The sequence below is a fragment of the Panthera pardus genome, unplaced genomic scaffold (assembly GCF_024362965.1).
Source record: "Panthera pardus isolate Hobbes unplaced genomic scaffold, ASM2436296v1 HiC_scaffold_6, whole genome shotgun sequence".
In the NCBI taxonomy this organism is placed as follows: Eukaryota; Metazoa; Chordata; class Mammalia; order Carnivora; family Felidae; genus Panthera; species Panthera pardus.
Genome location: NW_026526991.1, coordinates 115,699,109 through 115,725,107, shown reverse-complemented (window position 1 = coordinate 115,725,107; position 25,999 = coordinate 115,699,109). Strand labels below are relative to the sequence as shown.

Below are 25,999 nucleotides of genomic sequence, written 5' to 3'. Positions count from 1 at the left end.
CACCCGAAAAACAAATAACCCAGTGAAGAAATGGGCAGAAAACATGAATAGACACTTCTCTAAAGAAGACATCCGGATGGCCAACAGGCACATGAAAAGATGTTCAACGTCGCTCCTTATCAGGGAAATACAAATCAAAACCACACTCAGATACCACCTCACGCCAGTCAGAGTGGCCAAAATGAAGAAATCAGGAGACTATAGATGCTGGAGAGGATGTGGAGAAACAGGAACCCTCTTGCACTGTCGGTGGGAATGCAAATTGGTGCAGCCGCTCTGGAAAGCAGTGTGGAGGTTCCTCAGAAAATTAAAAATAGACCTACCTTATGACCCAGCAATAGCACTGCTAGGAATTTATCCAAGGGATACAGGAGTACTGATGCATAGGGGCACCTGTACCCCAATGTTTATAGCGGCACTCTCAACAATAGCCAAATTATGGAAAGAGCCTAAATGTCCATCAACTGATGAATGGATAAAGAAATTGTGGTTTATATACACAATGGAATACTACGTGGCAATGAGAAAAAATGAAATATGGCCTTTTGTAGCAACATGGATGGAACTGGAGAGTGTGATGCTAAGTGAAATAAGCCATACAGAGAAAGACAGATACCATATGGTTTCACTCTTATGTGGATCCTGAGAAACATAACAGAAACCCATGGGGGAGGGGAAGGAAAAAAAAAAAAAAGAGGTTAGAGTGGGAGAGAGCCAAAGCATTAGAGACTGTTAAAAACTGAGAACAAACTGAGGGTTGATGGGGGGTGGGAGGGAGGGCAGGGTGGGAGGGAGGGCAGGGTGGGTGATGGGTATTGAGCAGGGCACCTTTTGGGATGAGCACTGGGTGTTGTATGGAAACCAATTTGACAGTAAATTTCATATATTAAAAAAAAAAAAAATTAAAAAAAATAAAATAAAATAAACAGAAACTTAAAAAAAAAAAATTACTTTTGATTCAGTAGTCAAACTGTTACTATTACAGTGTTTCTTATTAAAAATATATAGAAAGGAAGAGAATTGCTTAGGCATTATATTGCACAAAGTTAATAAAACTGTGCTATGAGTATATATGTTTATCCTGCTTTGTGACCTAAGTCTTAGCCCCAGCCACAGACAAATCGCTGAAACATAAAACCGCTAGTCATTAAAATAAGTTCCTAACCTATGAATTATATAAGACTTACACAGGGGAGAGGTATTTATTTGTTTGTCATTTCCTTGCCATTTAACTGAAAGCTCAAAGATGCAATAAATCCTGCAAATCTACCAATAACAGCCATGTCTGAAATATGATGCCAAGGGTAATGCTGTTTGGATTCCTACCAAACTCAAAACACTGTTTTCTGAAACTGCTTTAGTGCGTTTATAAAAACATTTGTGGGAAAACCGTATTTACAAGTACAAAAGGATTCATCAACCTCCTTGTTGCCCAAGAAAGGACAGTTTTTATCTTTATCTTATGAGGCCTTCTCATGGAATTTGACAATTTTGAACACTTTCTTTTAAACGCTCTCTTCCCTCTCTTTTTCAATAACTTGTTTAATTTTCCTCCCGACTCTCTGGCTGATCCTTCTCAGCTTCCTTATAGCTACTTCTTGGGTACGTGCATTCTCCCTAAAAGACTGGGTTCAGTAGGATTCTGTTCACTTTGCTTTCCCTTCCTCACAATCTCTCACATATAGCCATGACTTCAGTTACCAAATACAACACTATTTCTGACCTGCATCTCTATGCTGAGCTTTAGACACAAATATCCAATAGACTGGTTGCCATCACACTTGGATGTGTATCATGGGAACCTCAGTGCCCACCCAACCATAGCTGAATTCACCATCCATTCATTATACAGTAAATGTTTGTTGGGTGCCTACCCTAAGCTTAGGACTGTGTTAGGCACTAAAATGATGAACAAATTGACCTTGTATCTCCCCAAGTGAAGTTCAGTCTTCCTTCACTTAGTCCTGCACCTATATTCCCTATATCAGTAAGTGGTACCATTATTGATCTAGTTGCCAAAGTTGGAAACCTAAATATGCATATATCAAAGTAACATGCTGTACATATATCATACTCTTACACAATGTGCACCTCAAATTTATTCAATTAAACAAAAGAAAAGAAACCTAAATATCATCCATCACTCCTCCTTCTTCTTTAGAACTCATGTTCAATCGTTCACCTGGTTTATCCATTCTTTCCTTTTATATCTCTCTTTAATCTGTTCATTTCTTTATTCTTTATTATATTATATTCCACTGGCTTAGTTTAAGCCACCTTCACCTCTGGCCTACAATGATCCCTTAACATGTTCCTCTATCTCAAGTTATACTTAAAACCCTTCAGTAATCTTCAGTCAACTTTAAAACAAAAAACAAGCTTATTAACATGATGCAAAGACCTGAATTATAATTGCCTCTTTACATGTCAATGCCACACCCTCCAAGCTCCTTAGTTGCAGCTGAGAGTTTAAAGTGAGTTAGTCACCATGTAGGGGTCACTTGTTCAAAATTTTATAACAAGTTAAATAACACGATTAATTTGATGCAAGAGAAACACAAAAAACAAGGAACTCATCTACAGATGAGTGCAAACACCAGACAGTCTGACTTTAATTTTCTATTTATGTATTATCATTTTAAAATTGTTATTAATTGAAGCTACTGCTACATGAACAATACAAGCTGGCATTTACCCAGCACTTATTATGTATCAAGCACTTTTCACATATTAGTTCGCATAATAGTCACAACAACCCAATGAGACAGGTACACTTCATATTCCCATTTTATATATGTGGTAACCAAGGCACCAAGTAGTCAATAATTTGTCAAAGGAAACATAGCTGGTAAATGGTGAGACTGGCATCCCAGGCAATGGTTCCGGAATCTATGCTCTCAGTCATTATTCTATACAGAATAAAAGAGGATTATGCAAGGCATTCAACAAGAACTTTGGTTTTGTAAAGATGATACATATTCATCATATACATGTACAGAAAAATACAAAGAAGAAAATAAATGATCCCAAATCCTACCATTCAGAAATAACAATCATTGATAACTAATATAAGTGATTCTGAACATTTCTTTATGACTTAAGTTGGATAACAGGATGGATGGATATGTAAGAGAGATAGATAAATGGATGGATAGATGATAAACAAATAGGTAAAAGAATGTTGTATATAGTATCTACTGATTCATTTATGTGAGAGATGATCAAATTTGCACACTAACTCACCCCCCTTGCACTTAGGTTTTATTTTTTGTCAGTTGTATTATTACATTATCATCAGTATTTATAAAATGTACATAATTCCCCTAATGATAACTCCTCCATTATTTTCTTTGGTTTCCACTAATACCTTTTAGCCATATTTTTGTTTTCAAATACTTTGAGTAATTTCCTGATTGACTTTTTATAATTGACAGTTTTTTCAAGAAGAGCTAGTACTGTAGTCACTAATTCCTTGTGTGATTGAGAATGTGTTTCTACCTTCATACTTGAAGAACAACTTGGCTGGATGCAAAATTCTTAGGCAATATTTTTTCTCCTTCAGAATGTTAATCTGAGAGAGATTTGATCCTTCAATCAATGTCTTTTGACCTTAACCAAAGCTATGGAGAAGTGTGAAGACATTCTGTCCTCATGGTTTGTTCTTTTGCCTAGATATTTCTTCCTTTACTTTTGAAATGCAAGTAGATTTATCAGAATTCATTACTGTTGGCCACTCTGTATCAATATTACCAGGGTTTTTTTGGGTTGTTTGACCTACAGATTCACACAAAAATTTTTCTTCTATTGTATCTTTTTTTTTAATGTTTATTTTTTGAGAGAGAAACAGAGCACAAGTGGGGGGCAGGAGAGGTGCGCAGAGAGAGGGAGACACAGAATCCAAAGCAGGCTCCAGGCTCTGAGCTGTCAGCACAGAGCTGATGTGGGGCTCAAACCTACAAACTATGAGATCGTGATCTGAGCCGGAGTCAGACGCTTAACCAACTGAGCCACCCAGGCATCCCTGTTGTATCTTTAATTAAGATCGATCACATTCCACTGGTTCCAACCTCTTCTTACAGAATACCCATTATGTTTATGTTGGATCTCCTTGGGTTCCATATTTATCAATTTCCCTACTGTAATTTTAGTATATTCTTCATTTCATTTTGTATGTCCTATACATCACATGCCTGTGTTTTCAGTTGTTTATTATACTTCTTTTGCATTCATTCAGGCTTTAAGTTCAATAATTTTTCTATTTCTCTTCTGAGCTCTGACTACTTGCTTGTCACAATTATTTAAGTTGTCTGATACAGTCTTAGTAAAATTTTATGTGATTTCTTTTGGCTCTTTTACTAACAGGGGGTATATAATAGCCTTGTGATTGTGGGGAAATTATTTGTCAGAATCTGTCTGTTTCCTTTAATGATAGAATTACCTCAAACACAATCCTACAAAAATCTGCAATTCTCTTTGCCTTGTGAACACAACTCTTCCATTCAGTTCTGAGCATTCAGTCAATCTAGCTTACTCCAAATCTCTAAAAATTTATAGCTTCATTGTGTTGCAATCCCGAAATCATCATCTCTAGTATCCTTTTTACCCTAAAGGGTCTCTAGCAATCTCCTTAGGCTAGAAGACTATCATAGACAATATAAAACGACATGTCCATATGACTTTTCCTTAGGCTCCACTTCTGCTGTTTTACAATGCAAAACTAGGTCTCTGATGGGAAATTCCTCACTTCTTCCAAGGCCGATTCATTCCCCTAATCTCTGCTATGGGGGAAAAAAAAAAGACTGGCCATGCATTTCATGACCATGACACTTATTTGAGGGGAAATCTAAAGATATGAAGCAGCATGTGTTAGCTGTCAGCATATTACACACAGGTTAATAATTTACCTACATTTTACAGGTGTGTTTCACATTTAAGATTTGGAATTGTGGACATATCCTTGTTTGGGAGAATGTGCTTTCTTTCTTACTTTTGTTCTTTTTTTGTGGTTTTCAGATTATTAATCAGAAGTTAAGCCTTTCATAAAATTATTCAAATTAGTCTGTGTATTTACAAATAAATTTTTACTTACTGCCATTTCATCATCTACTCTGACATTTTAAAATTGCTTGTCTGTCTCCCCAACTCAGTCAAAAGGTCTTTAAGGCCTGTTGTTTGTCACTGAGTTGTTGTTCTTCTCTCATTACATTTTGTTGTTCCAAAACCTACATTAAAATTCAGAACAAGGAAAGTGTTTTCTCTGGCTTTTTCCTGAATGGGTTCAACTGAAAAATCAGTAAATATAACAATTTATCTAACAGAGTTATATTAAAATGGGTTTGGAGGCGCACTGTGAAAATAATGATGATATTTAGAAGTAATTTTTAGGTGTCAACTAAATAACCTGATGATGACTTATGTGGAAGTCATTAAATCTGGGATAGAAGAAGGGGCTTTGCAAGAATGAATTCTAGTCTATACAGATGAAATTCAATATATTTGTATGTATTATTGGAACAGAATAGAAAACCCAGAAACAAACCCACAGTTATATGTTCAATTAACCACTGACAAAGGAGGAAAGAATATGCAATGGGAAAAAGACAGCCTCTTCAACAAATAGTGTTGGGTTAACTGGACAGCAATGTGCAAAAGAATTAAACTGGACCACTTGCTTACACCATACACAAAAATAAACTCAAAATGGATTAAAGACCTAAGTATGAGACGCGAAACCATAAAAAGAGAGCACAGGCAGTGATTTCTGACATTGGCCATAGCAACATCTTTCTAAATAGGTATCCTGAGGCAAGGGATATAAAAGCAAAAATAAACTATTGAGACTTCATCAAAATAAAAATCTTCTGCCCAGAGAAGGAAACAATCAACAAGACTAAAAGACAACCTACTGGGTGGGAGAAGATACTTGCAAATGATATATCCAATAAAGGGTAATTAGTAAAAATATATAAAGAACTTATAGAACTCAATAGTCCCCCCCACCAATAACCCAATTTAAAAATAGGCAGACGACATGAACAGACATTGGTCCAAAGAATCCAAACAGATGGCCAACAGACACATGAAAAGATACTCAACATCACTCATCATCAGGGAAATGCAAATCAAAACCACAATGAGATATCACCTCACACCTGTCAGAATGGCTAAAATCAAAAACAGAAGAAACAATAGGTGTTGGCAAGGATGTGGAGAAAAAGGAACCCTATCGCATTGTTAATAGGAATGCAAACTGGTGCAGCACTGTGGAAAACAGGATGGAGTTTCCTCAAAAAGTCAAAAATAGAACTACCTTATGACCCAGGAATTACACTACTGGGTATTTACACAAAAAATACAAAAACACTAATTCAAAGTGATATATGCATACCTATGTTTACTGTAGCATTATTTACAATAGCCAAATTATGGAAGCAGCCCAAGTGTCCATCGACTGATGAATGGATAAAGGAGTAGTATATATACACAATGGAATATTATTCAGCCATAAAAAGAATAATATCTTGCTATTAGCAACAACATGAGAGTATAATGCTAAGTGAAATAAGTCAGAGAAAAATACCATATGATCTCACTCATATATGGAATTTAAGAAACAAAACAAATGAACAAAGGAAAAAAAGAAAGAGACAAACCAAGAAGCAGACTTTTTTTAAAAAATTTTTAACGTTTATTTATTATTAAGAGACAGACACAGAGCGTGAGCAGGGGAGGGGTAGAGAGACGGGAGACACAGAATCTGAAGTAGGCTCCAGGCCCTGAGCTGTCAGCACAGAGCCTGACGCGGGGCTCGAGCTCACGAACTGTGAGATCATGACCTGAGCTGAAGTCGGTCGCCTAACCAACTGAGCCACCCAGGCACCCCTACAGACTCTTAAGTATAGAGAACAAACTGATGGTTACCAAAGGGGAGGTGGGTGGGGGTGTGAGTGAAATAGGTGATGGAGATTAAGGAGTGAACTTGTTGTGATGAGCACTGAGTAATGTATAGAAGTGTTGAATCACTATATTGTACTCCTGAAACTAATATAACACTGCATGTTAACTATACTGAAATTAAAGAACTCAATTAAAAATCAATTAGTAATCATCAAGAGATAAAAAGATGATTCATGACACAGTCACACAGTGATACAGGAAAACACATACTACTAACAAGACACACAGTGATAAAATATATATGAAAAGTATATATAGAAAAAAAAAAACCCAACAACCTCAAGGTAGCTTCTCAAGCTGAGCTCAACCCCATCCCAGGGCTTTTGTGTTTGCTGCTCCTTGTCTGGTGTTCTTCCCTCAGGCTGTCCTCTTATCTCTCAGATCTTTGTTCAAATATTATCCTCTCAGAGACTACTGTCCTGTCTTCCACTTTCTCTTTCCTCTTTCCACTGCTGCTAATGTAACCACCTTCACTCACTCTCTTTCAATTGTGCAGTTTTCTTTTTTTAAGTTTATTTATTTTGAGAGAGACAGAGACAGCGCCAATGGGGGAGGGACAGGAGGGAGACAGAGAAAAACATGCAGTCTCTGCACTACCAGCAAAGAGCCTAATGCAGGGCGCGATCCCATGAAACCCAAGAGATCGTGACCTGAGCCGAAACCAAGAGTTTGATGCTTAACTGACTGAGCCACCCAGGTGCCCCTATAGTGCTAATTTCTTTATAGCATTTAGCACCATCTGAAATTGTTTAAGAGTTTAGAGTCTGTGTCCCACATACACAACAGAATGTAAGTTCCAAGAGAGCAGGAACTTTGCTTTGGGTATGCTATCCTTTCAGTGCCTACCACAAAAGATATTTGATTAATATTTGTGTAATGAATAAGGAATAAACAAATAACAATATAACTCTAATTAACTAACATCTGCAGGGAAAAGATGAAGCTTGGGAGGCAGAAGGGGCCAGGAGGCAAATGCTTTAAATGCCAGGTGAAGGAATTTAGGTTTGGTTTTTAAAGGCTGAGAAGTCCCTGACGGTTCCTTAGGCCAAGGAAACAACCCTATCAGATCTACAGTTTAGGAAACCAAATTTCAGTGCCATGCAGAAAGGTATGGAAGGGGACAGATGTGAGATGAGACCAAACAGGACCTGCTTCAATGGTCCAGGTAAAAGAAGACAGAACCTCAACTGAGGGCAGAGAGCAGGAGGACACATTCAAAAAACATTCAGAGGCAGTGGGTGTAGTTGGCAGATATGAGCAGACAAAAAGTAAACAAGAGCCATAGGTCAAAAGAAATACACAAAACCATTTCTGACAAACATTTATCAGGTGCTATACCTTGTGCTTTTCAGAAAGATAAATACATCAGAAAAGTGTCTTCTAAGTCTGGCTGATGTTCTTCTCTCGAAGATATCATGGGTAACAACTAGTGTTCCTTGGTGTCTGAAACACCTGAGCCTACGGCTCCAATAACCAAATCCAAAAAGAGTTATAGTGGCTTCAGTACTTGTATACCAGACATGTGGTTAGACCAGAATCACATTAACAGGGCTCCAAGGCTATCGAGTTTCAGGCTTCCTGTGAAGGAAGAGGACCTGACTGAACACAAATGAATCACAAATGCCAGGAAAGTGAGCAGAAGGAAGAAGGTACTACCAGAGACTACTGGCGTACGTTATGAGCTTCCTCTAATAATCAAATGGTGAAATAGCAAACTACACTTCAGCAGAGTTGATGTATGGCCCCACAATATGTGGTACTCTGTATATGTCTATGTGAATGGTGTTCCCTGGGGTTGTGCAGGGTATATCCATACACAGTAGCCCTGAGTGCCTGGTCACACATATTGAAGAGTTGAATGAATGAGTGAATCAAAATCAAATTATATAGGAGATATATAGAAGAATCATAGTATAACAAGATAACAGGTGTGACTCATGGATCCAATCAACCATCTCAAGAAACTGCCAACTTCGACTGAAGGGGACAGAGATAGGATGAAATGAAGGAAGGTTTTCAGACCTCTGGGAGTCTATAGGATAGGCCAAAAGAGCTATCAAGCTGCAAATAATGAGGTGTTATTGTTTCCATAGCCAGGATTCATGGGCACTGAATTCAAAGTTAAAATTGCCACCTGACCACTTTGGCCTCCCCATGCCTCTAAATCAACAAGCAACGAAGGGAGTTACTGTGTTGGCTGGGGTGATCCCAATTACCAAGGGTAAATTGAACTATTCCACAATGGAAGTAAAGAAGACTATATCTGGAAAACAGGAGATCCCTTAGGGCAGGTCTTAAGTATTACCATGCCCTGTGATTAAGGTCGATGGAAAACTACAACAGCCCAATCCAGGCAGGACTACTAATGGCCCAGACCCTCAGGAATGAAGGTTTGGGTTACCCCACCAGGTAAAGAACCACATCCAGCTAAAGTGCTTGCTGAGGGCAAAGGGAATATGGAATGAGGAATGAAAGAAGGTAGTTATAAATACCAGCTATGACCACATGACCAGTTACAGAATGAATATTATAATTGTCATGAATATTCTTTGTTATAAATATGTGTGTATCTTTGTTTTCTTCCCTCTCTTATCCTCTTGTCATGTAACATGAGACATAATGACTTTATAGCATGGCTTTTAAGAATGGTTAGCTTTATATCAGAGTATTTAAGTAACAGGATATCAAGAAGAAGAGTAAATATCATCCAAGAACTCTGCTTCCTCTTCTGGGAAAAGGGTTAGTGTATTTTCAGTGGTACACTGGATAGCTGTATAGTATTAGGCAGGAATATGGCCTTGTTATTATCTTTCTACAGACTTAAGCATGGTTTAAGGAGATGCATGAATGGGTACCAAGTTGACAAAGAGGGGACATGTTATAGCTAATGTTTATAAGTCGACTGGATTAAGGGATACCCAGATATTTAGTCAAATGTTATTTTGCATATTTCTGTGAACGTGTTTTTTGGATGAGGATGATATTTAAATTGGTAGACTTTGAGTACAGCAGATTATTCTCCATAATGTTAGTGGGCTTCATCCAATCAGTTGAAGGCCTTAATAGAAAAAGGCTGACTTCCTCTGTGGAATTCTGCCAGCAGACTGCCTTGACCTCAAACTGCAGCTCTTTCCTGAGTCTCCAGCTTTCCAGGCTCCCCCATCAGAATGTGGACTTGCCAAGACACCACATTCACATGAGCCAATTCCTTAAATATATCTCCATATGTCTCCTCCCTCTACCTTTCTCATCCTGTTGCTTCTGGTTCTCTAGAGAACCCTTATACAATAGCTTTGGCCTATATGGATTCTTCCCATTCTGGACTTTATACACACACACACACACACACACACACACTTAAATATATTTATGTCTCATATAAATATATATGTTTAATTTATATACAAGTTATTATTTCTATGTTTAAGTATATATTTGTATATATAATCTCTATATAATCTCGCCATTGTTCTTTTTATTTTTTAGACAAACAACCCAATTTTTTAAATGTATTTTGAGAAAGAGAGAGTGCATAGGAGGGGCAGAGAGAGAGAGAGAGAGAGAGAGAGAGAGAGAGAATCCCAAGCAGATTCTGTACTGTGACAGTGCAGAGTCCAATGTGGGGCTCGATCTCACAATCGTGAGATCATGACCAGGGCCAAAATCAAATCAGATGCTTAACTGACTGAGCCACCCAGGCAACCCTTGCTATTGTTCTTAAGTTGTACTACATTTAAATCTTTTCTTCCTAATTAGACAAGAATTTGTTTCAGGACTAAGATCACAGGTGAAAACCCTTTGTCTTCTCCCCTCATCAAATCACAGCACTTGTTAGGTGCTCAAAATAAGTTTGCTGAACCGAACTGAGAAACAAGAAGGATACTATACTAGAACTACCTAGGCTCTCAGAGAGAGAGAGAGAGAGAGAGAGAGAGAGAGAGAGAGAGAGAGAGAATTCTTCCCTAGGAAGCAGAGAAAAACTCTGTTGATTGTACGAAGGTTTCTGCATGGGAAATTAATTACTGGGAATTTTAAGTCCTCCCAATATGCCTAGCCTTAGCCCTCCAGCTCCTCCTAGGGAACAATTTGGCTCAGTAACTCATTACTGGTAACCTCGTGGCTATTTATATATAAATCCGTTTTACTTTTGCATCATTTGTGCACCCCAATTCTAAGGGAGGACACTGTTTCTGACTACCCAAGCATTCCCCCATCACTCTCAAATAAAATCTTTCCGTTGCCAGGCCACTTACATCATACTTTCAGGTTCTACTGCACAAGCACCAACTGCTTTTGTGACATTGACAAGAAGAGCTTGGTTTACTCCAACGAGGAGGTTCACGAGTGGTGGAATGCCACCACATTTCCGGACAAGGACGCGATTTTCATAGTCCTGACAACATTCTCCCAATGCACCAACCACATTCACAAGTACCTCTTCGGGCTGGTCAGTTAAAAGTCCCACCAAAGTTTCAATGGCTTTGTATTCCCGAAACCTAAATTCATCAAGAGAAGAGGTGGGGGGGGGGGGGGGAGGGGAGGAGAAACAGTATTACTTTTGGTATAATTAGTTAATAACATTAAGAGCCCAAAATTACTAAATGCCAACTAAATGCTCATACGGTCTATACAAAAACTCTATGATGCAGATACTACCATAATCCCCATTTTCAGAAAGCTAATTGGAAGCCTGGTAAATAGTGAAGCTGGTTTCCACTTCCAGCCATCCGTGCCATTAATCACTATACTGTATGGTCTCTAAGACAACTACCAACTTCTTCCAAATCAGAGTGTCAGCAATTCTACTATGCTACGGGTGTCTTCCCCAGGTCACAGAGACTATTTTACATGAACAAAGCAAAATAAACCTATTTTGTGTTAAATAGGACATGTGAATTTCTTGTTAAAATCATCACAATGAGACAAGGAAGGTTGTCTCAGAATATCCACCACACAGTGTGAGAACCCTAAAAATATATGAAGAGACAAATCTGAAGATTAAATCAGTTATAAAGTTTACAAATACTTTAAAATTCAATGAAATTATCTGACAGTGGCTACACAGCCCTTGAGCTGGCATTTAGCTGACTCATCTTGTTTAACTTTAGAAAAGCAAAAAGAATGGAACCACTTCCATCTCTAAAGATTCAGTGGGAATTCATCCCCTCACCTTGACAGGTCTCTGCAGGAGATCAGAGGTACTTGTCATTTAAATGGCTGCCCACAAGCAAAAGAGCCCATTCACACAGATAAGATTATGTCAGCACATCCCTTAGCCTTACTAAGTGAGGCACAGAAAACCATAGCCAGGTGGTGGGATAAGAAGTAGAAGTCTTTCATTTCTAAAAATCCTTAATACTGCCAAATTAGTCTAGAACACACAAGTATGGAAACTATACTACGAGTAGCATCATAATTGACTGTTTATTAAAATAACATTACGGGAATGTGTTTCAATAGGCATATTTTTTATGCATCTATACTTGTATTTAGAAACATTTATATCTTAATGAAAGATGTTTTAGTTGAAAGTTAAGAATACAGCTATTCCTCGATGGCCATATTTTTATTACAGAATATTGAATGTCTTCTCTTACTTGGTCACATTCTCTTTGCTGATGGAACATTTCCATATTGCCCCAGTGACAGCAGCCAACCGTTCTTTATTGTCCGTGTTATCGAGCAGACTGGCCAGGCGTTTAAGACCTCCATGCAGTCTAACGAGATCACGGGTTTCCTTATCCTCAGCACACTACACACAAAAATCAAATCAGAGGCTCTCAGCGATCAAAGCATATCAAGCTTTCTGTAATTGCTAAAGAGGCTGCCATTTTAGTGGTGCTGAAACTTCTTTTCAAAGAGTATCATTTTCTGAAGGGGCCTCCAAGTAAAATCTAATTCTTCTCTGTACTGGCAGCTATCTGACACTGTCTCTTTTCCCTTACATAATTTTGGCCGCGTCTAGCAGTTTCTACATACTTAGAAATTCTGCCAAGCCAATTCTGAGGTAACCTGGGCTTCCACCAAGACAGAAACAGAGATTGGTTGGTTAGAAACCTAGAACACTACATGCGTGGACAGAGGATTTCTGCAGTGATGCAACACACAGTCTTGGGAAAATGTAGCAGAGAAAACACGAGTGATACGGATTTAGTCAGAGCTTCAGTGACCCCCAAAATCTAGGAGATGAGCATTTCCTCAATAGAGTTTCTATGCCCAGAGCAGTAAGTTATAGCAATAGCAACTGACATTATATTCACATATGTTTATCCACACGTTTGTGTCATCCTTTGAAATCAATACGTACTACATAGATGTTCCCAGCTGATCGCCCTTCCCAGGTTAAAGAGCAAAAAGATGATAAATTTAGTATAGATATGCTATCATCCTAAGTATACAGTTGGTCTCTGAGGCCATATGATACAGATGCATGTCATGGATCATCCACGAGGGCCACTAGAAGAAATCCTCATTGTAATGCACCACAAGGCACCTGTCATGCTTTTCTTCTATTTATGACTTTTGCTTCTGGTTCAGTTCCAACTTTAGAAAAAATAATCACTATTTCTAACCAATCATTCATAGTTACTCAGATAAGGCTTACATATGCAAGTCAAGGCTATATATCCTTGTTTTGAACTGAGCTGTGTTCCCTCAAAACTCACATATGTCAAAGTCCTAACCCCGGTACCTCAGGATGTAAGTTAAGGTCTTTAAAGAGGTAATGAAGGATAAATAAGGCCATTGAGGTGGGCTCTAATCCAATATGACTGATGTCATAAAATATAAGGACACAGAGGAAGGAACATGTGGAGACACAGGAGGAATGGTATGTGAACATGAAGACAGCCACCTACAAGCCAAGGAGAGAGTCCTCAGAAAGCACTAATGCTGCGTACACCTTGATCTCAAACTTCTAGCCTCCAGAACTATAAGGTAATAAATATTTGTTATTTAACAGGCCACCATATGGTATTTTGTTTTGGTATTTTGTTTTGTTCTAGCAAACTAATACCATCCTCTACTGACATGAACCCCTTTCTCTGACTCTGACTTTTTGGCATACTCTCACTGCACATTTTATTATCTACCTACCTACCTACCTACCTACCTACCTACCTATCTTTACAGGTTTATTTTTGAGAGAGAAAGTACAAGTGCGGAAGGGCACAGAGAGACAGGGAGACGTAGAATCCAAAACAGGCTTCTGGGTCTGAGCTATGAGTGCAGAGCCCAATGTGGGGCTCAAACCCACAGACTGTGAGATTGTGACCTGAGCCAAAGTTGGACACTTAACCGACTGAGCCACCCAGGTGCCCCAATATGCATGTTTTAAATGCATTCCTCTAGGAAATGGACTCTGATGTCTCTGATAGGTAGAAGCTGGCATGGCCAGCAACCAGCCATCTACTAATTTTTCGAAGCCATCTTTCTTTCTAATCTGTTTTCTGCTATACTATAAAGTGTATAGCTCACAAAAAGTTAACAAAGATTAAAGTAAATAAAAAGATAAAACAGGAATACACACACACACACACACACACACACACACACACGCAACATCACACTCATTCATCCATCCATTTTGTCTCGGTAGAAGATAAATTTCTCAAGACCACTATGTTTGAATAGGGTGCCTGTAAAGCAATGTAAAGGCACCATGTATATATTTTCCTATTTTACACTAAGTAATTTGTTTTAGGAGAGAAAGACATATAAGTGCCTTCTAGAAATGTAAATAATCAAGACATGTTGGTGCAGGTTTCTCTCTCACGTATACAGGCATCTGTCATTAGCACAGGACAGTGGTTCTCAGACCTATGTGTACAGGAAAATCCCTAAAGGGTTCTTGTTAAAAATGCTGATTCCTGAGTCCTACCACCAGAGAATGAGAACCCATGTTTAGAAACACCACCTTAACTACATGGAGAAGAAGACCACAGCTGCCCACAGAGTCCCCCACACCTGGTAGATGGCCATGGCACAGTGTTCCTGCAATTGTTCATTCTCACTATTTAGGTTCTTCACCAGATTTTCAATGATCCTTTCTGCTTTGATCGCAGCTCGGTAGTTTTCCTAGGAACACAGATTTAAATATTTATGTGTGTAAGACACGAATATTAAGTACCTGTCTATACTTACTAATAATTATGCCAAACAAACTTTCTTAATAAACACTAAAGTCCAAGGTTAACACAACTATATAAGAAGAGAATTTAGTCAACATTTTCAAAAATACATCACGTGGGCACCAACTTAATTAATGTTCTGTTAGTTTCATCTTCTTTAATAGACTGCTGACTTCTCAAAAAAAATCCTTAGCAGTCATGATAACCTTGAAAATTATTTTTCAACTAAAGAAAGTCAAGGTAAATGAAAGCAAGGGAAGCAGAGCTGGCTTGAGTACCTCTGATGCACATTCTTGCAATGTCCCTACCACTGGAATTAGCATGTTTTCATGAGACGTCTTCAGTAAGCGAGCCAACAAAGGAATGCCCCCAGCTTTACGAATGGCTTCTTTATTTGTGTAACTCTTACTGCAGCTCCACAATGCCAGAGCCCCACAGCGAGCCACTTCCACGTCTCTGGCATCATACAGACTCGATTGAGCCGGTTCTGCTGAACTCTTTCCACAGTCGAGTAGAGCGACCTACAAGAATAGATGAATATGATGTACATGGGAATCTTTAAAATAAAACAACATATCCCTCAATAGCTACAGGGTTGCTACCAAGATAATCTCTATCAAAAATAAGAATCCTTTACTGGGCACTTGGGTAGTTCAGTCAGTTAAGTTTCAGACCCTTGATTTCAGCTCATGTCACGATCTCACAGTTCATGAGTTCGAGCCCCACATTGGGCTCCGTGCTGACAGTTCAGAGCTGCTTGAGATTCTCTTTGCCCCTCCCCCTCTCACGTGTGTGTGCTCTCTCTCAAAATAAAATAAACTTAAAAAACAATAAGAATACTTTTACAAATTAACTTTCATACTACACATGAAAAACAAAGAAACAAAACCCTTTAAAACACCTTCCTCCAAATTTGGGAGTGTTTACATTTCCTTTCTATAAGAAATTTAATCTCACCAAGACTGTATTTTCTTAACATAGCTATAATATATGCATTAGGAAGATTTGTAAACTATATCCTCAGTCCTGGTATCTCAGAAAACTAGAGTCCCTAAAGCCATTAGAACTTTCTGTGAGGACTGAATGGCTTGTATATTCTTAAAACCATGAGACCTCTTTGGAGAACATGGCTCCCCACCTGAGCTACCAAAACCAACCAATCCACATGGCACAGCTGCCAGGATCATTTCTTTCCTTTCTTTTCTTCTTTTTATTCCTTCCTTCCTTCCTTCCTTCCTTCCTTCCTTCCTTCCTTCCTTCCTCCCTTCCTTCCTTTTGCAGTAACGAAAGTCACTGAAGACTTTAAGGGAAAGGCAATTTATATAGATAAGCAGTAGCTTATCTATATAAGTAAGGGTGCTCCAGAGGAAGTGAAGCCAGGGCACCCAGGGTTATCTCTACCCTGTGTGTGTCTAGTTCATTCTTCTCTCTGCAGGCCAGGTTCCATGGATATGTCCACATAATCATGACCACCATCTTGAGTTTAGTAAAGAGTAGTCCAGACTAAGTAGAGTCTCTGATTCCTAATTCCAAATTCCTGGGAGAGACATCTGTGGGACTGGCTTGAGTCAAGTGGACACTCATGGCCTAACTAGTTACAGCCCAAGGAAGGACATTTAGATGACTTTTCATTCTAAATTTTTTTTTAACGTTTATTTATTTTTGAGACAGAGAGAGACAGAGCATGAACGGGGGAGGGTCAGAGAGAGGGAGACACAGAATCTGAAACAGGCTCTAGGCTCTGAGCTGTCAGCACAGAGCCCGACGCGGGGCTCAAACTCACAAACTGTGAGATCGTGACCTGAGCCGAAGTCGGACGCTTAACCGACTGAGCCACCCGGGCGCCCCAGATGGCTTTTCATTCTAAAACAATGGGATGAACAGAGAGCAGACAGCTTGAAAACATGTGTCCCCAACAGTTATTCCCTTAGTATCTATAAATAATCTGAACTCTTCAGCTCTTGGATAAGGCCCTGTGTGACCACCATGGTCCCTCACTTTCACCTCCTACTACCCAGCCCATCTCATCTTAGGTCTAGCCACATTAGCCACTTGCGGTTTCCAAATACTCTGTTGTTTTCCAGTTCTGGGCTTTTATCAACACAGCTTCATCTTCCTGAACTGCCTTTCCCTGGTGTGTCTGCATGACAAATACCTACTCGCTTTTCAAGACTGAGCAAAGGTTGGGTACCTAGATGGCTCAGGCAGTTAAGCATCTGACTCGATTTCAGCTCAGGTCTTGATCTCACAGTTCATGAGATCAAACCCTGTGTCAGGCTGTGCACTGACAGTGTAGAGCCTGCCTGAGATTCTCTCTCTCCCTCTCTCTCTCTCTCAAAATAAAAAAAAACATTTTAAAAATTAAAGAAAAAAGACTCAGCAAAGGCAACATCTCCTTTAGGAAGGACAGCAGAGAGTTGACATCTTAGTGGCAGAGGGTGAGCTGATGACGATGTCCGCAGTACTCACCAGTTTGGTGATGCCCCCGTAGCGTCTCACTGCCTGTCGGGCTCTTCTAAACTTGGCAACATTTGCGATTGTCTCAGCTGCCAAACACTTCAGACTCTTATGTGGAGAATCAAGTGTATTAACCATAACTGGTAAGCCCCCAAGGTCAACAATATTACGTCTGATTTGAGGATTATGACTGATTTCCTTCAGGATTTTTAATGAACCAATCTAAATGAGAAAAAGTAGTTAGAGGTGAAAATAAGTGTTTAACCAGCACAAGTTTTTAAAAAATTCCAAGTCTACTTAAAATCCTTCCCCAGTGAAGTTTTTTAAAGAAATACTTTCTATTCCCGGGTGTTACACGCATGTTCCTTATTGTCCCTCAATTATGTAAGCAAACATTCATCATTTAAGAAGCACATACTAATGGAGAGGAACCAGAAGATAAAGAAGAAAGGCAGAGATGCAAAGAGCAGCTAACAGTACAAGGAGCAAGTTATCAGTGATAATAGCAGACAAAGACAAGAAGTAGGCAGAAGTAGCAGGCACCTATTGGTAAAAAGAGAAGCACGAGAAGTTGTTTAGAAGGTTCATCACCCATGTCAGGTAAGCCACTCACTTTACATTTGACTTCATCTGTATCAAGCAAATTTATTAAAACTTCAAGGCCTCCAACATCCCTGATTGCCAACTGGCAGGTCTCTTGCGCTAAGTTGAAATCCTTCATTGAACACAGTGCGATCACTGTAGCTGTCTGATTTCCTCCCTAGGAAGACACAATGCCACAGAAAGGTTAAATAAGGTCATGCTTCCATGGAAATTTACTTAATGGTTATGAATCCATGAACTGGGAAATGTGTCTCCCCCTACACGGCACATTAAATTTTTTTAAGTTCTCTGAGTGGGTTATAATTTGTTAAATGAATCATGTAGAGCTGAAGCATGAAAAAGCTTTACAGAGTATCATAAAACATTATTCCAATTAAGAGTCAACATTTAAAGGTGGTCTGTCTGCTTTAAACAGCTATGACATTAGGTGGTATTAGTACATTAAATAGAGTCAAGGGGCAAGCGTTGAGAGATCGACTGAGGAATGTAAGTTTTATGTAGAGGTAATAGGCAGTCCCTATAAGTTCTTGAATAGAGTACTGTGCAATCCAAACTGTGCCTGAAAATTATTCTTACAGATGTATGTGGAACAGTCTGGAACAGTCTTTCTGGAGAAAGGGAAACCCTGTGGGAAGCAGTATAACAGTCATGCTGGGACCGCGGTAGGTAGGGGAAGGGCTGTGGGGTGGGGAGTGAGGAGGCAATTCCATTAAGAACTGGAGATGACTCAGTGGGTTGATGAAGGAGAAAAAAAGAAGCCTTCAGTATCATGGGCAAAATGTTGGCCCAACGTAGAGAATTATGCAATCAACGTCTGCTTAGCTGATCACCAAATGTAAAGGGTAGTGGGGAACTGTTCCTTTAAGGTAAAACAATCTAGGATATTAAACAACAAAGTAATGATTGATCAGTGAAACAAACCTGCCAGGAAATTATCATCAGAATTTACTGCAGGAATTCTTAGGCAATGTCCACTGATCGTTAATGCTTTGAAAATCATCTGAAGGACACAGCATAGTACCTATTACTTCTCCCGCTATTAAGACTAGGTGGTAAATAAGAGTTCCAGTATAAGTGCTGAAATAGTTTGTAGGAGCAATATTTCTAACAGAGCAAATAACAAAAGCAATATTTCTAACAGAGGTAAGAATAGACATTTTTGTAAAGTGTGGTCATGAAAGATGGCTTTGGATCTCTACTTCAAAACATAGTACCAATGGCCTCAAATAAACCTTTCTTTCCTTTTTGAGGAAAGACACCTACAAATTATGTTTATTCTCATTTGCTAATTATTACTTTATATTGCTACATCTATTATATATAAATGTACAGAGATATAGTCTATATACACTTAGCACAAAAATGGAAATTATATTCAAGCAGCCCAAGCCCCTCCTTCTATCACATATGTAAAACCTCTTGTGAATTCAGTAAAATGTATTCCTTTTAAAATAAGAAGCTGAAATAGAACTATAAGAACTTAAGCATCCAAAAGATGGAAGGGTTGAGACTTCAGCCTTTCCTCTTACCCTTCCAGAAAACTCCCTCTACATCTCTAAAAACGTTATGAACCACTATCCTGTGTTGACATCACTGTCATTGTCTGCTTTTCATACTAATTTTCTTTCTGGGTAATCCAGGCTGTCCACTATATTCAAGATCAAGTTTACAATGACAAAAGCCTTCATTTTATTATTTACATTTAAAATAGTAAGTTTTGTTCTTACAACTCATGTCTTTTTCTTGATATCAAGAGAAATTTTAACACCACCAATTTTCCTACAGTTGGTTTGAAATATAAAGCAGTAAATCCTTCATTTATTACTTTCAGTTTTATAATCTCCCTTGTTTGGGGGCACAGGACACCCCCCCCCACACACACACACACACAAGCACTTAAAAACAGAAGCCAGGTATTTCATAAACCATAAAGAATAATCTAAATGCTAACCATAATTAAAGAAAATACTACAGAAAAAAAGCATTAAAAAAAAGAGACAGAAAGAGAGAGAGAGGGAGAAAATTAATTTTAAAAGGCTCTTTTGTTGAATTTAAATGGTTAAAAAAAGAAAGTTCCCCTGGGATGGATACCTGAAGGAACAGAGCTGGGCTCCCACATTAAAAGTTTGCCAATGCAAACCAAGAGCTTCAGATAGAGTTCTTTAGGCAGTGGCTTCAGACCCCGGCATGGCTTGAAAGCAAAAAGACGTCAAACAGCATGTCATACTTCAGTCAAGCCAAGGGAGTCCACCCACACCCATCAGACTCTGAAGGAGAAAGTGCCGTCCCAGCATTCTCAGTTGTGCGTGATCAAGGACCTTCTTGACTGCTATTCTTGCACTGTGTTTTCTTTGGTAGTATTTTCCTACTTATACATTCAGCACAATCATTGTTTCCTATGTCACTTCAAGGTTTCTTACTTTTTCTCTTCTAGATTATTCCTACCTTTTGTGCTTTATTTCATTATATACATTGTAACCAGTGACATAAAATTTTTAAAGGGCCATGTCATTTCAGCAGATGCCCAGAAAGGTACGATGTTATATTTTTCTGAATTATCTCTAAGCCAATTGTGAAGCCAAAGGATGGAAAATTTACATTTATCATGAGGAGGTTAGATCCTTCTAGAAAAAAAAATTCTGTAAATCATCAGCTTTTTCTGAAAATCTGGAAACATATTCATAGGCTTGAGAGATTTTTTTAGAACAGTTTTATATTAGGGAAAGTTAGTTTTTCCACATTTCAGGATTCAGTTCTACTCTTGTAGACCACACTCCCCAAAGGATTATAAATCTTTCAGAATGAATACCAGAGGAAAGGAGCCAAAATATTCAACATACAGAGCCGCAAATGTTAGCCAATTGCTATTCTTTAAATACCAGCTATGTCAAAGGATTTTCAAATGTTTGTTCTACTTTGACCAGATGCCATAAACATCTTACTAAGGAGAAGCAGTGCAAATATGCTTGTTTTTCAATTAAATCTCCCCGGAGAATGTAATTAGTTGCCAATACTTATTTTCACATTTTATCACATATTTGCATTTGTAAAGTTTTAAGAGCTGGAGAAAACATAGTAAAATATTATTTTACTAGCTTCTGAAGGGTTTTGAAGAATGCTTCCAATAAGCTTTTCCACTTCTTAAATTAATGCAAGTCTTTTGCTGGTTGTCTTCCTGCCCCTGCTTCTCCTCAGACATCTCTAGGCTCAGTGTGCCTTCCGATACTTTGTGGCTCGTGTTCCTTTCTATGACCAGGAAGCATTTGTTCCTTGTTACAATCACGTTTCAAACAGGCAAAAGTTGAATGAATGTTGCTTTCCCTCGTTTTTCTCAAAATTTCTTTTGGAAGGACAAGATCAATAGAGGACACGTTTCTAAATAATGTTTCTCGTGGTTTTAAATAGAACTTTTGAAATAAAGTAGTATTACCTTATCTGGTCTATAGGGTAATATCTACCTCCAACCCCCTTACTGCTGATAACAGAGAAATAAACATTTACTGAGTTGAGATGAAGAATGTATTCGAGACTAGATTAGGGGGCAAGCTGTCTCTGGTCATTTTTTTATTCTTGCATTCAAAAAATTTGCACACTTACTTTTCACCAAGTTCGAGGCCAGGCATTAGAGACATCCTGGTAAACGAAAACAGACATGGTCTTTCCCTCGTGGAGCTCATCAAATGTAGTAGAGAAGATTTTAATTTCTGAAGCCCATTCAAATAAACGAAAACTTGAAGAAGTGCTATGCAAACTTGCAATCAAGGACTCTGACTGGGTGGGGACAACAGGGGAGGTTTCCCTGAGGAATGTATGTCTGGACTGAAGTGTGGACAGAGTGGGAGACCTTCCCTGGTGAAGGAGGAGGGAAGTGATGAAAGGCACGCCAGTCAGAGGAATCAGTATTTGCAAAGGTTGATGGAGAAGCGGAACATGGCCTAACGAAGGCCAGTGTGGCTGAGACCCAGAGAGTGGGTGGTAGATGGTCCAAGATGAGCTGAAAAACTAGGTGGGCAAAGGCACCTGCCGGACCCATAGGCCAGGCTGAATATTTTAATCATTACTCTAAGACTGATAGGAAATATTCAAGGGTTATTGTTTTAGGGAAGGCAGAGAAGACCAACATGAGCTGAGTACATTTTTAGATCATTCTGGCTGAAGAGGCCCCTGGCTAGACAGGGCAAGTGGGACACGTGGAGAGCAGCTCTCCAGAGAAGAGCTAACCGGGATGGAGAGCTCAAGGTGACTCATCATGTGTCATAAAGACTTCAAATAAATTGGCTCAGAAAGGGAGACTATAAAACTAGTAGACGAAACTCTGATGGGCTCCACGCTCACAGGGCCACCATTTGGAGCTTACTGTCCGAGTCCCACATGACGACTGGAAGAGAAGGCAGGCAGAGGCACAATCAGGAGTGGAGGCTCCTCTTCTGTTCCCCACTGTCTGCAATCAAGGGGCAGTGGATGAGACCCAGTGAGGTGACACAGCCATCACACGGCTATCCAGCTGGCTTTCAATGTTCTCGGCATTTTTGCCTCTGAACATGCTGCTCAGAGAGCAAGAAAAGTGAAGCTCTGCCAGTGACTGTTTATTAATGATGACAGAGGGCCTGGCATCCAGCACAGAGGTTGGCCTACATATACTCTCATCTCCCAGGCTCAGAACGGGAAAAAGTCAATGCTCAAAGAGAGTGGCATATGACTATGTTAAGTCAAGGTAGTAAAGTATATTGCTTTGCTTTCTGTTTATTTGCAAACCTATTTTATCCTGATGATTCAGCACTCATAAACCTGAGACTCAAGAGAGGAGACTCAAGAGATCTCCAAGAAAGAAAATAAGAAAATACTGTTCCAGAAGAAAAAAGAAATTAGACTCAGATTTTTGTATTACAAGCTTGCTGAGAATTTTTATTAGGAATGGGTAAGGAACAATACAAGCATTCCCTACGCATTCCTTTTAAATACCCATGGAACATTTACAGACATAGACAATCTGCTGGAATGCCCTAGTCACTGCAATGAGGAAAAATCTGTAGCAAATATAACTGCATTCCTAAAAAGATTCAGAAGAATACACTGAATAATTATGATAATTAATAAAAATAGCTCAGTAGAGTGACCAGATATAAGGGCAGCATTCAAAAATTAGTAACTCCTCATACACTAAGGATAACAAATCAAAATGTGTAATTTGAAAAATGTTCCCATGAAGGGGCGCCTGGGTGGCTTAGTCGGTGAAGCCTCTGACTTTGGCTCAGGTCATGATCTCTCAGTTCATGGGTTCAAGCCCCATGTCGGGCTCTGTGCTGACAGCTCAGAGCCTGGAGCCTACTTTGGATTCTATGTCCTCCTCTCTCTCTGCCCCTCCCCCGCTTGTGCTCTCTCTCACTCTCAAAAATAAATAAACATTACAAATTTTTTAAATTGTATCCATTTGTCAGTTGATGCACATTTAGGCTCCTTCCATAATTTGGCTATTGTTGAAAGTGCTGCTATAAACATTGGCGTACATGTGCCCCTAGCATCAGCATTCCTATATCCCTTGGTATGATGCTAAGTGAAATAAGTCAGGCAGAGAAAGATAGATACCATCCGTTTTCACTCATATGTGGATCCTGAGAAACTTAACAGAAGACCATGGAGGAGGGGAAGGGGAAAAAAAAAGTTACAGAGAGGGAGGGAGGCAAACCATAAGAAACTCTTAAATACTGAGAACTGAAGGTTGATGGGGGTGAGGGAGAGGGGAAAGTGGGTGATGGGCATTAAGGAGGGCAACTGTTGGGATGAGCACTGGGTTACTGTATGGAAACCAATTTGACAATAAATTATATTAAAAAATAAAAAGTAAATAAAAAAAAAAAAAAAAAATTTAAATGTTCCATGCTCATGCTAGTATTAGCAAAATAATAATAACAAAAATATCTAGGAGTAAATTTCACAAGAAATATGTTGAAAATATATGGAAAAGAAGCTATTAAGTTTTAATAAAATTCACAAAAATTTAAAAATAAATGAATGGCCATACTATGTTCCTGAATAGGATAACTCAATTTTACTAAAAACTGCAAACCTGCAACTATATGGTTAATTAATCTTTGACAAAGCAGGAAAGAATATCCAATGGAAAAAACACAGTCTCTTCAACAAATGGTATCGGGAAAACTGGAGAACTAAATGTAAAAAAATGAAACTGGACCACTTTTTTACACCAGACACAAAAATAAATTCAAAATAGATGATAGACCTAGATGTGAGACAGAAAACCATTAAAATCCTAGAGGATAACATAGGTAGTAACCTCTTTGACATTGGCTGTAACAATTACTTACTAGAGAGATCTCCTGAGGCAAAAGGAAATAAAAGCAGAAATAAAACAGGGACTTAATTAAAAAAAAAAAAGTTTCTGCACAGTGAAGAAAACAATCAACCAAACTAAAAGGTAACCTACTGAATGGAAGATTTTTACAAATGACATATCTGATAAAGGGTTAGTATCTGTCCAAAATATATAAAGAATGTATAAACTCAACACCCAGAAAACAAACAACCTAATCTAAAAATGGACAGAAAATATGAACAGATATTTCTCCAAAGAAGACATATAGATGGCCAATAGACACATGAAAAGATGCTCAAAATCACTCAGCATCGGGGAAATACAAATCAAAATTACAATGAGACATTACCTCACACCTGTCAGAATGGCTAAAATTAACAACACAGGAAACAAGAGGTGTTGGCAAGGATGTGGAGAATGGGGAACATTCTTGCACTCTTGGAGGCAATGCAAACTGGTGCAGCCACTGTGCAAAACAGTATGGAGGCTCCTCAAAAAGTTAAAAATAGAACTACCTTATGAGCCAGCAATTGCACTACTAGGTATTTACCCAAAGGCTATAAAAGCACTAATTCAAAGGGATATATGCACCCTGAAGTTTATAGCAGCATTATCAACAATATCCAAATTATGGAAAGAGCCCAAATGTCCATCGACTGATGAATGGATAAAGAAGATGTGGTGTGTGTGTGTGTGTGTGTGTGTGTGTGTGTGTATACACACAAAAACACTATGGAATGTTACTCAGCCATCAAAAAGAATGGAATCTTGCCATTTGCAATGATGTGGATGAAGCTAGAGAGTATTATGCTAAGTGAAATAAATCAGAGAAAAACAAATACCATATGATTTCACTCATATGTGGGATTTAAGAAACAAAACAAATGAACATAGAGGGTAAATAAGAGAGGAAAACCAAGAAACAGACTCTTAACTATAGAGATCAAACTAATGGCTACCAGAGGGGGTGAGGGGGTTAGATGGATTAACTAGGTGATGAGAATTAAGGAGGGCACTTGTGATGAGCACCACGTGTTGTATATGTGTTGAATCACTAAGTTCTACACCTGAAACTAATATTACACTGTCATTAACTGAAATTTAAATAAAAACTTGAAAAAAATTGCAATTTATCCAAAAGTAATTTGTACATTCATGTAGACCAACCAAAATCCCCAACAGCATTTTTAAGTTTTTTTAAACTTGATTTTCAGCTTTTCTAAAAATGATCTGGAATGGAAAATATGCAAGAAGTAGTTTTAAAATTTTTAAGAAAACTCTCTGGCCAATCAAATATTAAAATATATGAAAGTTACAGTAATTAAAATAGCATGGAACTGGCATGGGCGCATCCAAATAACTCAATGTAATAGTGAAAGATCCAGAAACAAATTCTCACATATGAGATGACTATTCAATAAAGACAGCATCTCAGATCATTAGAAGAAAGAGTAGATGAACCAATAATCTGTGTTGATACAACTGACAATCCATCAAAGAAAAAAAAATTAGATCCCTA

The 25,999-nt window shown here is 38.6% G+C and overlaps 1 protein-coding gene across 4 annotated transcripts in view; it reads right to left on the bottom strand.

Annotated features, from left to right (window-relative positions):
• The window catches only part of ODAD2 (outer dynein arm docking complex subunit 2), a 180,588-nt gene that overhangs the window by 109,021 nt on the left and 45,568 nt on the right, over positions 1-25,999 (bottom strand). For all 4 annotated transcript variants that reach the window (XM_053894917.1, XM_019465260.2, XM_053894918.1 and 1 more), the window contains 6 exons: positions 18,157-18,303; positions 17,556-17,765; positions 15,365-15,607; positions 14,923-15,033; positions 12,555-12,709; positions 11,211-11,453 (listed from right to left, as the gene is read on the bottom strand). In XM_053894917.1, coding sequence (XP_053750892.1) covers positions 11,211-11,453; positions 12,555-12,709; positions 14,923-15,033; positions 15,365-15,607; positions 17,556-17,765; positions 18,157-18,303 — 1,109 coding nt within the window. The remainder of the gene's footprint in view (positions 1-11,210; positions 11,454-12,554; positions 12,710-14,922; positions 15,034-15,364; positions 15,608-17,555; positions 17,766-18,156; positions 18,304-25,999) is intronic.